The sequence below is a fragment of the Antrostomus carolinensis genome, unplaced genomic scaffold (genome assembly GCF_000700745.2).
Source record: "Antrostomus carolinensis isolate BGI_N321 unplaced genomic scaffold, ASM70074v2 scaffold9474, whole genome shotgun sequence".
Taxonomy (NCBI): Eukaryota; Metazoa; Chordata; class Aves; order Caprimulgiformes; family Caprimulgidae; genus Antrostomus; species Antrostomus carolinensis.
In genome coordinates, this window is record NW_010308668.1 from 15,001 (window position 1) to 29,109 (window position 14,109).

Genomic DNA, 14,109 nt, shown 5'->3' on the forward strand with positions numbered 1-14,109 from the left:
TGAGGCAGGTAGGGCCCATAACGTATTTTTGCACCAAAAAAACCTCGTGGACGTACCCTCCCCTGCTGCCCAGGAAATGACCTAATTTCTGTTTGCCTCGGTCCTTTGTCTCAAAAGGACAAATTTTAGAACTCAGTCAGCATCTGTCCATGTTCTGTGACATAACTTCCACAGGTGGAAGTTTGGCTGCTGTGCTTTTAAATGCCAAATTTCTTCCAAATTTGCAGTCTAGCTAGTTTTAGTAGAATATTTCTAAATATGATAGAATGTTAACTGATTATATTTTTTACCTTTTTCTAACATATTCTAGTCAGTCTTCAGAAAATCCAACCAATGACTGCACAGTCATCCTTGTTATCTGGGCCTTCATCTCTGCAATGTCTGGGATTGGTTTCCTTCTTTCAATTTTATTTTTTTTAGTAGTACTAACATAATTCATTATTTCAGGCATTATTAAAAAATCTTTATTATATGTTTTCTTGCCTTTAAAAACTAAACAGTAACATTACTTATCAGATCTATCATTCTGATATGCTATTTAATAGGCACATTCAGTGAGTTCAAAGCAGAATTTGTGATTTCAGGCTTCACTCCAACAGTATCCAGAGGATTACAAAGACCTCCCTACAGAAGGTAACATTCAGCAGAAATTCTCTTTGCCTGATCACATGGAGTTTCTGTTGCTTTTGTTCTCCTGCTGTGTGGTTGTTTTTTTTTTGTTTGTTTATTTTTTGTTTTATGTTGGGGTTTTTTTTAGTTTTACCCTTCAGTAAGGGGAAACTGAGCACTCAACATTGTAAAAATGAAACAAATTTATCCTAAAATTCATTTTACTGAGGAACAAGTTTTAGACATGTTATTTCTTACTATTGTATAAAACACTTGTTGATTTTATACAATAATAAAGCAGAAGAGCTAATTTATTACAAAAGATGCTCTGTTTAAAAATTTACTGCACATTATGACTTATTTTATTTGGAAAGTCAAATACTTTGTGTATTTTCCATTTTACTTTTCTCTCTCAGGTTCAACTGTTACAGAAAAAATACTTTATAACAGCTAGATTCAGGGCTTAAGGGATTGCAAGCATGTGGCATTACTCAGTCTAAAGGTTGGCCAAAGTGGATCTAAATGTTATAAAGAGTTTAATGTATATTTAAACCATGATTAGTTTTTTAATTCAGTAAATTAATCTTTGAAAATGTTTAAAGCTGATTTTTATTTATTTATTTATTACTTCTAATTGTTTTGCTTTTCTCTCAGAGTCTGATGACATAAATAAGAACTTTTCTGTTGGATTAATGGAACCTTCTCAGACCTCTAGTCCTTTAATCAAATTCTTAATAATTCCAAATACTGTTAGTCCCTTGTTTAGGGATTACTTATTTTCATACATGACTGTCCTTGAATATATGAAAGAAACAGTTTCAGAGACATTATTCGTAATCTTTAGGGCTTCAATTTCTGGCATATTCCTCATTTTATTATTTTGACCTGCAAAGATTCAGTTACGATTTTCTAAGCAAATTATAAACTGTGTAGTGGGAAACTTGCTTAGGGAATTACTCAGTTTAACTCATCTTATAAACTACATTGCAATTTGCCTCTGGTATTTGTAAAGATTGTATGAATAAATAACAAAAGAAAATAAACAGTAGATGGTGATTGGATTGTAGTGGTGATAAGTTAAATATAATTAGAAATGGTAATCAATTACCATGTAAGCAGGAGATGCTTTTTAGCCAAACTGAAAAATAACAAAGCTAGCATATTTCACTGTGTCTTGACTACTGTGCTCTTTAGGAGTCCACAAGCAGTTTTATTTCCATTCTGTTGACAAATCATTGTTCTCACTGTCAGTGAATGTGAAGAATGAGCTCTGTGGATAGGCCTCCTGGAGTAAACTTTTCCCCTAGAACAAGTGATCTTATCACATGAAATAGTAGGCTAGACAAAGTAACTTTTTCTGCCACTTAATGATTTTGTGGCCCAATTAAATACGAAATAATTGAAATGTCCTTTATTACTGTCCTCTTTCTAGCTCCATCTGAAGTGATTTTTTCATTTGATGTTGGAAATGGACCTAGCGAAGTTACAGTGCAATCACCCACTTCCCTAAATGATAACCAGTGGCATTATGTGAAGGCTGAACGAAACATCAAAGAGGCATCCTTACAAGTAGACCAGCTTCCTCAAAGGTCTCAGGCTGCTCCACCTGATGGGCATATTCGCTTGCAGCTCAACAGCCAGCTTTTTGTAGGTAGGCAATCATTTAACAGACTCTTTCATAATTATCATCATGAAAATATGAAAAGAAAAAAAAGATGGCAACTGGGTCTTTTGAAAACAGTTTTTATGATGAGATGAGAGTCTTTGTGAAATATCCGTGGAGATGTAGCTCTACTTTGAGGTTACAAATTCAGTGCCTTAGCCTGTAGCTACTACTATAGGCTTTCAACCAAACTTTTCTTATTTTGAAGTTTGTTTGAAGAACTAAAGGAACTCTGTTTGCAATAAATTTTGAGAGGATGTAATCTGTGAAAGGAAGATGTGTTCCTTCTGTAATTTCCAGGAGATTCTGTTGTCTCTCTTCATCCACAGCTTCTCAGGTTGCCCAGAAAACTTGTGAATGTCCTATCATTTGAAGTGTTTGATGTTAGGTTGGACAAGGCTTTGAGCAATCTGATCTGGTGGAAGATGTCCCTGCCTATGGCAGGGGCGTTGGACTAACTGATCTTTAAAGAGCTCTTCCAACTCAAACCATTCTGTGATTCTATGATTCTGTGATCTACTCTTCTACCACTATCTGATACATTTAATGAAATAATCAGACTGTGTTTAATTAGTATGGGAAACAAGAGAAAGGCACTATTCTTTGAATTCACACAAAGTGTGAAAAAACAGTTCAATGGTTGGTTCTGTCTAAACTGTGAAAACTTCAAAGGTAGAAGTTTACCTGAATATTTCTTCCTTTGTACTTTAGCAAATGTGGCATTAATGTATTTAGATAGAATACTGGAAAAGCAGAAATGGCAAAACAAAAAATTAATTAATATTTCTTTATCTATTACATAGAGCTATGTAGAGGTATGTGTTATGCCCATGGTAGTGTTCTTACTGTAATATTGCCATATTATTAATTTATAAGTTTGTGGTGTATGTGTATAGTATACAGTATAAGAGTATGTAAATGCTACCTCACTGTTGCACAGATCTTTGTCTAGTTCTGCTGTGAGACACATTGTACTAAATGAATATAAATTTTATTTGCTGTATGCAGGGAAAGAGGGGAATAGTGTTATGAAGCAATAGCTACAGAAATTTTGAATCCTTAGGAAAAAAATTAAATGGAGAGGGAACTCTTGTATTCTGGAATGGAATTCTGTACTGTGCCTCAAAAGGCATCAAGGGTAGAAGATGGATACTATACCAAACTTTAAAGAATTTTCTATCTTCATTAAAAGAAGGTGGGAAGATTCTATACCAATGATAATAGCCAAGATATTAGCTATAGTGGTGTTAGGAGAAGTCTTAAAATTAATTTCTATTCACAGTAATGGACTAGAACTATTAGTGAAAGGACTAGGAGATTTTTGTTTACTGTACTACAACAAACTATATTGCTGTCATCTGACTTGACTTGCCATATAACTGCAATTATATGAACAGTTGAAAGTAGATCAGTTTGAATTTGCAAGGTGTGATCTGTGAAGCAAGATTAAGAAATGGTCTGCTTCTACAGGTGTTTATGGTAATATCAAGACTAAACTGTTTTCTAATTATTTTAACAATTAATTGATCTCTAGTTCTTCTGGCTATTCTCCCAAACAATTTAATACTCTACTAACCTGTATCAACAGTTGCAGTCTCTGGCAATTTTTAATGAAGAAATTGGCCATTGAATAGAGTGATTTTTTTTTTTTTTTGTTTTGTCAAATAATTTGACAAATTCTAGTATATTTATTTACATTCATCTCCTGTATAGAGGTGACAATTCAAAAGCTTTTTTGACTTATCTGCAAGCAAGCTGTTTCACTTGTTTTCTTCAGATAATGTGCAGGTGAATAATTGTATTAGAAGAGCTATTCTGTTGGTTCACTTCTGGTGTTGTGGATTTCTTTCCCCTCTGAAAATTCTTGAAGATCTTGGGAGTAAAATGGAATAACATTCATTATAGTACTGTGTACCTTGAAACTCATTACAAATTTGTACAATTATTTTGAAATATTTTTTAGCAGAAATTATAAAAATGACACTTGTTTAATTTTATTCAGTCAAAACAGTGTTTTTGAAGTGTGACATGACAAATTATAGTGATTTGTTTTAATCATTTGTGTCATGCATTTCGTGAATATAATGTGTGAGGGTTTGCTATGACTGCAGCAAGCCTTTTAGGGTCATCTGTTTTTGCAACTGCAATACTGTCATGTGGATCAACATGATGTCTAGTTTACTTTGTTCTTGAGTTGAAACAGTCATTTGGATAATGCAACTTTTTATAAATCCCAACTATTTATAAGATATTTTCATCTCTTCAATTAAATATCATTTGCTTCAGTGAAGGGAGTAAAAAGACTTACTGTTCAACTACTTCCACTGGCAGTCCACTGGTACAGACACAGGCTTGTCTGCTGAAACCAGTGAAAGGATCTAGAGAAAACTGAAACATATAGTGTCCTAAGAATGACATTAGCAGAGGTAATCTTTACTTAAATATCATCTCATATACCTAGCACCTGCCATAGTCACCCTTCAGTCATTACTTATACACTAGGACCATGATTTCTTAAGGCTAAAACACTCTTTCTTTACTTGTTAGACAGATATACTCTTGTTTTCCAAAGAAGCTGGAAGAACTAAAGCCTAGAGCTGCCATCAAAATGCTCATTTTAGCAGAGATCATATAAAATCTCCTTATTTTTAGGTGATTTTGTGCCATTATGTCTGTAGATAACAACAGTTATGCCAAGATTTTCCATGTAACACCGAGAATTTTACGAACTTTGCATTAGAAAAGGATGAAAATAGATGATCATATGGAAAAATATAACCAAAATTTAATTGAAAATCCATGAGAATTATAATTAATAATCTTACATATTGTGGAGTATTTTCTGCTTTTACTTTTTGAAAGAGAAAAAATGACAGGAAATACAAGAGTAAGCTGTGTAACAATGTACAAGAGAAATGGTATGTAGATTGAACACCCGTCTAGGCAATCAAGATCCCTTCTAGGCAATCAAGATGAATAAAATGCTAGCTGTCAGGAAGTGTGCTAAAATTCAACAGTGAAAACACGTGAGGCAACAATTGTTAGCCTAAGGATTGCTTTGTATCTTTACCATATATATTTGGTAGTCAGGTATATCCTGATTGATATTCCTCTGTTGTGAGGAGGATCAAACTTCCCCTATTTTCACATGCATAGGTTTGTATCTTGGAAATTCATAGTAGACTATTCAGGGGATGTAAAACATAAAGAGGTTTTTACACACCTTTAAAAAAAAATTAAAAGCTCATATGAATTTATTTCAGGTGGGACAGCATCCAGGCAAAAAGGATTTTTGGGATGCATTCGTTCGTTACAATTGAATGGAATGGCCCTTGATCTGGAAGAGAGAGCAAAGATAACACCAGGAGTTGAATCAGGCTGTCCTGGACACTGTAGCAGCTATGGAAACCTGTGCCACAATGGTGGAAAATGTAGAGAGAAATACAGTGGCTTCTCCTGTGACTGCACTTTCTCTGCCTATGCTGGGCCATTCTGTAAGAAAGGCAAGCATGTCTTTTAGCTTTATCAGTTATTGAAAACAGGACCATACAGTGCAGAACAAAATCTTTACAGCTCTTTAAAGATATGTGTAAATGCTTGCAATATATTTGTTTTACTTAACGTAAAAAAATATTCAGCTGAATTTGTTCAGTAAGTGTAAGTTATCTTAAACATTGTCTTCCATAGATATGTTCAATATATGCTGTTTGAAGCAGAAACCACATTACCTAAGAGGATCAACATCTTTAAAGTCATGCAACTCCTTTGATTCTTTTGCATTATACTAAAGCTAGGAACTAAATTGTTATGAATAAACTTTTCAATTTCTTTTTTCCGAATCTTAATCTCAAAACTAAGACTAAAACTGGAAAACAAACCAAGCAGCAGAAGAATCTTAAACTTCTTTTTACTGTGAGAAGAAAGGAAGATCATTGGACTGAGCCCATGTTTTCAGCCATTTTAAAGGAGTTCTTTAGTGATGGTGTCTTACTGGTAGATGATCACAAGGCATCAAGTTTAAATTTTAAGAATGGAAGTTTATCTAGAACTTTCGGTATTTTCATATGATTCTGATCTGCTAAAAATTACTTCCTTCATCCATGTATTAAATACATTCTGAAAACTACTCAGTGGCTTAAATGCCATAACTTCATGTGCCTCTTATTATTCGTCAGCGACAGAGTAGCTCCTGTTGCTGAAAGTGTGAGTTGACCTATAATAATAACTTACAGTCAGCCTCTGTCAAAGACACTAGACAGACCATAGAAATTTCCAGAGATTTTTTCTGAAGTGTGGAGATTGTGTGTGAAAACAGGATAGTCTAAGGCAGTTACTATTAGCAGAAAATGATTGTGAGATATCACGGAGATACAGAAGCCCTCTGAGTGAGGCATCCATAAGAAGACTAGTTTGTATTCTCCTTGTCTTTCTTCCTTCTGACCAGTCTCTTTTTCCACATATGTGTCTCAGTTGTAACCAAGTTTAACCAGCATGTTAGGATTCAAACTGCTGCATGCATTTCTCTGTAGGAGTAGTATACATACAAGACAGAACATATTGGGCTTGAGGACGTAGATAAACAGGAAAAAAGCAGAAAGCATTTTCAAAACTAGATAAAAAGAAGCACTTTTTCATGGAACAGATATTTAAGATATCTGTTCCCTCACAGATGCCTAACTGGGCTTTTGCTATGGCCCTGGTTGAGCCCTATTTCTCTTTATAGTTCTAAATACTGTTTGCATTTATATCTTTTTTTCAGCTTTATCACAATAGTTAAGAATACATTTTATTTTGTCCTGTAGCAGGAAAAAAAAATGAGCTTTAATCTTGTTTTGCATGATACTTAAAAACTGAATTACTTTTTGTTTCAGAGATCTCTGCCTATTTTGGGACTGGCACTTCTGTGACATACAATTTTCAAGAATACTACACCTTAGCTAAAAATTCCAGTTCTCCTGCTTCTTCTTTCTATGCTGACATGACTCTGAATAGGGAAACAATTATATTTGCTTTCCGAACAACACGGACACCAAGCTTACTGCTTTATGTCAACTCCTTCTACAAAGAATATCTCTCAGTCATTCTCACCAGAAACGGTGAGTGTTCAGATAGGCCCCCTGGAAACGGTAATGAAGGTCATAGCTGCCAACTCGGATTCACTCTGATTCCGAGACTTGAATCACAAACCAAGCATTGTCCTGCTGTTGCTTTAAATGGTATAATTATCTTTCAGCTGCACCAAGCAATGCTTTCTTCATGGAAAACATTCCTCCTACTGTAATTTTTACTATTGTTTTGGTTTTGGGGGTTTGTTGGGGTTTTTTTTTTGGTTGTTGGTGGTGGTGGGGCTTTGTTTGTTTTTTTGCCAAATCCTTTAGAAATGCAGTAAAATATTTAAAATTAATTTTTTTAAGGTTTTAAATGAAACTCAAAATGTATCAGATCCATCTGCTACTTACACGGCATATTAATTGTCATTCTCATGATGAATAACAAAATCAGCTTCTTTTGGAAAGTGTATTATCCATTTTCCAAATTAATCAGAAGTCATTTCTTTCAACTAATTTCATAAGCTACTTATATACCTATGAAAATATATATATACTTGTGGAAATAGACGTAATGTAATTGATATTTCCATTTAAGCTGAATACTAAATGTTAGTTTGATGTTTCTTTTTGTTTCTTCTAAGTCTATTTTTTTTTTTTTACTTTTTTTTTTTAATTAAAAACCCCACAGATTGCGTTGAATCTTTAGGTTTATCAAAGGCTCTTTACAGTCACAGTGATTCTGTGCTCAGAGAAGGTTCTGTACTTTCCTGGATGCAGATTTGAGTGTAGAATAACTGTAGTATCCTCCCCATCACATGAGGTGGAACACATTTTACTCATGACTGGCTTGGGTCTGGCTTAGGCCTTGCTTTCCAAAGGATGACTAGAAATTTGTATTGCATCTACAGCTGGCAGGGAATTTCTAACAAGGAGAGCATACTGCCTCTGTGTTCTGCTGTGAAAGAGTCTCTGTGTGATTATATGCATACAAGCAGTATGCTGGGAGTTAACAACAAGAAATGGAAAGTGAGCTAGAAATTATTAACTGCATCCTACTGAATTGTCAACTGGTCAGAGGCTTACAGACCTGTACAGTGTAAGCATTATTCAAGAAGAGTACTTGTAGGGTACTAGTTTTTATTTGATAAGTCAAATTGATATGAGCTGCCAGACCAAGCCTTTCTCAACTGAATTATAAAAGTAATTACTAGAATTTGAACACAAATTTTAGCTCATTATTCAGGTTTTGTGAGAGTTTATGGCTATCTTTGGCACTACATCCTGCTTCCAACATTGCTAATACTTTTATTGTTGCCTTCTTTCATTTCTCACTTATGCCAAGATGTTGCAGATAATTCCTTAAATAATCAAGTACTTCTTTTGCACTCCAAATACACCTGTGAAGCAGGAGGCATTGTACATGATCTACACTGGCTGTTGTGTATGCATTGTGCTATATCTTTTGCTCTATTTATTGCTGCAGGAAGTTTGCAGATCAGGTACAAGCTAGATAGCCATCAAGATCCTGATGTCTTCAGCATTAATATCAAAAGCATGGCTGATGGACAACTGCAACATGTGAAGATTAACAGAGAGGAGGAAATGCTTTTTGTAGAGGTAATTCAGCTAGACAAAAAACCCCAAACTAACAAACAAACAAACAAAAAAGGATTAAAACTGTGTTTTTGTATCTCAAGTAAATAATGCAAAGGTTAGCAGACTCATGATGCACAGTGAAAGCCTGTGCTAGACAATCTTTTAGTGTTCGTCTTATCTGTTTACAAAAGTCAATACATCATCATCATTTTATATGAAAAATCAATTATTTTTTTAATGGCTAAATTTTCACAATGTGAAATGTGTAAAGACTGCTATAATTTGGTTTGGGTCTTGCATTTGGGGTTTTTTTTTGTTTTAAATTATGTATCACACTACAGTAGAAATATATTGTTATTAAGATAATAATTTGAGCCTACTTGTCTAATTTTCTTCAGTGCCTCTTACATTAAAGGAATATGGCTATTAAAGAAAAGATTTTTGCTGTTTTTTATGGGAATTTGATGATAAGATAGAAATATTTGATTTGCTAATGGTATGTAAAGTAGTCTTAATTTTTTTTATTTTTTATTTTTTATTTTTTATTTTTTATTTTCTTTTTTAAATCAATGTTACAAGTTAGTATTTTGAGGCTAGATCTAAGTTTGCTTAATTATGCATCGGTTTAAGGCTTGAAGGTAAGTAGTTCTAGAGGTATCCTGGGAGTATTTCCAATATAATATTTGATCTTTATTAATTCAAGGTTGAGTTCCTTTTCAAGAAAAAAGTCTTTTTCATGTTTTTGAATGTTTACCATTTGTATTTATCTTATAGCGGAAAATGAGGAATCAGTCAAATCAATAATATAAATAAAAGTTTATTAAGTAGGAAGCTTAAGAAGTATCACAGCTACAGTGATCTGAGAAAGCCAGTCATCTATTTCTTGATTGGTTTTTATGCTATAACTAACAAATGCTTTTCTCAGCTCCTTTTATTTTTAACCTTTTTTTTTTTTTTTAACTTTAACTAATGTCTCTTCAATTACTCTACTTTATTTTTCACTGCACCATTCTACAGGTTAACCAGAATGAAAGAATGAAGTTTATTCTGTCTTCAGGCAGAGAATTCAATGCAATCAAGTCTCTCACACTTGGCAAGATTTTAGGTAAGTAGAAAACTACAGGGTTTTCTAAAACATAGATCAAAATGTCAACACAGCAGATAAAAAAAAGATAACACTAATCTTATTGAAAGACATTGTTGTCTTGGATTTAATTAGACACTGAGTCACAATCAAGGTAGAAACTTCAGTCTTCTTGAAATATAATCATGGGTAAATACTTCCTGAAAAATGATCAAGTGGATTCTATTAAAAATAATTTCACTCTTCTCTCTCTCATTTTGCAATCAAGTATTATGAAACACCTTTTTTTTTTTTTTTTTTTTTTTTTTTTACTCTCAGGAAAAAACAAATCACTATCAAACAATTCACAAAGACCATAGAATGCTATTAATCATGTACCATATTCGAAAAACTTTCTGTGATTATATTTTGATGTACACAGTTGGGGACAAGGTAATGTAAGCAAAAACTTTGTTGCACTTATTTTTAAAAACAAGTTAAGCTATGACAAAATAATTTGTCTAGTGATGATTCATCAAAAGCTGTCTGTATCACTGTAGTAATGATCAAACCAGAATTTACTTATCTACAATGACCATTTTGTCAATTTTTTAAAAATAAAATGACCTGAATTAAATTTCTCAAGAATTTATTATTTTCATATTCATCATGTTGGGAAAACTCAATAAGAGAGAAAGATGTAGTGCTGGTAAAAAGTTCTTTTTCCTCTAAAGTAATTTAAAGTTTATATTGCTACATACTCATTTCAGGTAAAGGTCGATTTGTGCATTATTTCTCTAATAGCACTTTTTGTTGCAGCTGTGAAAACAGAGCTTGTATGGTTTGTGATAGATACACAGTAAGTAAGGTTACACTGACCTTTTCACTATTCTGTAGTTAGACTGAATATTTTGACCCTTCCACAAGTGGTCTTGGGCTAAGTGTAGAATAAATACCTTTACCAAAATATGGATTACTGGAAAAGATTATATCAAAGTTTATAGATCTTAAATGCTCATTATTTCATATGGCACACAAGTTATCAACATTATTGAAAGCAATTCTGTTTATTTTGAATAAAAGCAATTTTTAAGAAAAAATATGAACCGTGTTCCAAAACAAGATCTGGGAAATAAACTGTGTCCATCTTAAAACATTTAGCCAATAAACTGCCTGCAAAGGAGTGATGGTTTCCCATTCTTTAAAAATATCTTTAAGTAAGCTGAAGTTTTAACAGCAGCTTTTTGTAGAAATAAATTCAGAAAAATGTGAGATGTGACATAGAAGAAATTGAGTTTTCATCTCAATTTAGTACAGATGATATATTAGTTTATCTTGCTCCTCTGGGATTATAGGAACTCTTTACAGATTTTATATAATAAATATCCTAAACCAGAAGTTCAGAAGTGTTTTCTTCACATTGAGCTGTATGTGGTTTAGTTTAGAGGAATTTTATTACTATGTACCTGAGGTGCCACATCAGGTTCCATATATCTACCACTTTTTTTTTTTTTTCCCATAGTTTTGGGAATAATGTAACAGTTTTGGTAAATCAATTTTTCTGCCACTCTAATAGACATAGAAATGCCCTGACTATGATGGTAGAAAATAGTGTTGTTTTCCCAAAGAACCTCCTAGTGACAAGCAAAATACTATCTGAAATAGTCCATCATGCCACTGGGTGGGAGGCAATAAGTATCCACCAGTTTATGTCTGATCTCTGTCTACTTTCATATAATGTAAATTTAAAAAAAAGAAAAAAAGTGTATGAAATTTGTTTTCTACTCTATTCTGAGTAAGACTTAGAGTTTAGCTCTTTCTGTCACACATTGTGCATAAACACACACCTACACACACACAAATCAGTTTCAAATATAACTTCTCCTATGTATAATCTCAGCTAGAAAAAAATCTTCAGTTCAATTTCACAAGAAAGAAGCAGAATTAAGATTATTTCTGACCTATAATTATTTAGGAAAGTATATATGCAAGGTGATAAATGCAGAGATATTTTAAAGTGATATTTCAACTGTAATTAATTGAAAAGGCTAATGTGAAGGATCATAGAATCACAAAATGGTTTGAGTTGGATGAGGAATTAGTTGGATAATCACATCTGGAGGGTAGGGGTCAATGGCTCAATGCCCGAAAGGAGACCAGTGATGAGTGGTGTCCCTCAGGGGTCCGTATTGGGACCAGTACTATTTGATGTTTTCGTCCATGACATAGAAAGTAGGATAGGGTAAACCCTCAACAAGATTGCAGATGACACCAAGCTGAGTGGTGTGGATGACACACCTGAGGGACAAAATGCTATCCAGAGGGACCTTGGACAAGTTTGAGAAGTGAGCCTGTGTGAACCTCATGAGATTCAACAAGGCCAAGTGCAAGGTCCTGCAGTTGGGTCAGGGCAACTCCCAGTGTCAATATGGGCTGGGGGATGAAGGCATTGAGAGCAGCCCTGCTGAGAAAGATTTGTGTGTGCTGGTTGATAAAGAGTTGGTCATGAGTTGGCAATGTGCACTTGCAGCTCAGAAAGCCAACTGTATCCTGGGCTGTATCAAAAGAACCATGGCCAGCAGGTCAAAGGAGGTGATTCTGCCCCTCTACTCTGCTCTGGTGACACCCCACCTGGAGTGCTGTGTCCAGCTCTGGAGCACTCAGTACAAGAAAGACATGGGCCTGTTGGAGTGGGTCTGGAGGAGGGCCACAATAATGATCAGAGGAATGGAACACCTCTCTTCTGAGGAAAGGTTGGGAGAGTTGGAGTTGTTCAGTCAGGAGAAGAGAAGGCTCTGGGAGACATTAATTGTGGCAATACTGAAAGAAGGCCTATAAGAAAGGTGAGGACGAACATTTTAGAAGGGCCTGTTGTAATAGGACAAGGGGTAGTGGCTTTAAACTAAAAGAGGGTAGATTCACACCAGATGTAAGGAAGAAATTTTTTACACTGAGGGTGGTGAAACACTGGAACAGGTTGCCCAGAGAGGTGGTAGAACCCCCATCCTTGGAAACTTTCAAGCTCAGACTGGAGAGGGCTCTGAGCAATCTGATCTAGTTGAAGATGTCCTTGCTTGCTGCAGAGGTGTTGGACTAGATGACCTTTAAAGGTCCCTTCCAAAACTAGCCATTCTATGATTTCATGAGTTGGAAGGGGACTTAAAAGGTCATCTAGTTCCAATCCCCATGCCATGGGCAGGCACATCTTTCACTAGATCAGATTGCTCAAAGTCTCGTATAACCTGACCTTGAACAGTACCAGTGATGGGGTGTTCATAATTTCTCCAAGCAACCTGTTCCAGTGTCTCACCACTTTCATCACTAAAAAGCCCCCTATTTTTTCCTTATGTCTAATATAAATCTATCCTCTTTCAGGTTAAAATGATTACTCCTTGCCCTGTCATACAGATCCTTGTAAAAAATACCTCTCCATCTTTCTTATAAGCTGCTTTTATATACTGAAAGGCTGCAGGAAAGTCTCCCCAGAACATTCTCTTCTCCAGGCTGAACAACCCCAACTCTCTCAGCCTTTCTTTGTAGGAGAGCTGTTTTAGCCCTCTGACCCTGTTTGCAGCCCGCCTCTAAACCTGCTCTAACAGATTCATGTCTGTCTTTTGCTGGGAATCACAGAGCTGGACACAGTACTCCAGGTGGGGTCTCAGGAGAGCAGAGTAGAGGGGGAGAATTACCTTCCTCAATCTGCTGGCCATGCTTTTTTTTTTTTGTGCAGCTCAAGACACGATTGGCTTTCTGGGCTGCAAGCACACAATGCCAGCTCATATCCATTTTTCATCCATCAGTATTCCCAAGTCTGTCTCTGCAGGGCTGCTCTCAATCCATTCATCCTTGTATGGGGTCGGTATTGGGACCAGTGCTCTTCAACATCTTTGTCAGTGGCATGGACAGTGGGATTGAGTGCACCCTCAGCAAGTTTGCCAGCGACATCAAGCTGAGTGGTGCGGTTGACACCCTGGAGGGACGGGATGCCATCCAGAGGGACCTCAACAGGCTTGAGAGGTGGGTCTGTGCTAACCTCATGAAGTTCAACAAGGCCAAATGCAAGGAGGGTCGGGTCAATCCCAAACATAAATACAGGCTGGGTGATGAGTTGCTTAAGACCAGCTCTG

The 14,109-nt window shown here is 35.3% G+C and overlaps 1 protein-coding gene across 1 annotated transcript in view; it reads left to right on the top strand.

Moving 5' to 3' along the window:
* Positions 1 to 10,024, top strand: part of LOC104523314 (contactin-associated protein-like 3B) — a gene marked incomplete at its 3' end in the record, with an annotated part of 23,212 nt that extends 13,188 nt beyond the window's left edge. Inside the window, exons 3-7 of the mRNA XM_029084467.1 lie at positions 2,042 to 2,260; positions 5,536 to 5,775; positions 7,144 to 7,368; positions 8,807 to 8,940; positions 9,937 to 10,024. Coding sequence (XP_028940300.1) covers positions 2,042 to 2,260; positions 5,536 to 5,775; positions 7,144 to 7,368; positions 8,807 to 8,940; positions 9,937 to 10,024 — 906 coding nt within the window. The remainder of the gene's footprint in view (positions 1 to 2,041; positions 2,261 to 5,535; positions 5,776 to 7,143; positions 7,369 to 8,806; positions 8,941 to 9,936) is intronic.
* Between the last annotated feature and the right edge of the window lie 4,085 nt (positions 10,025 to 14,109).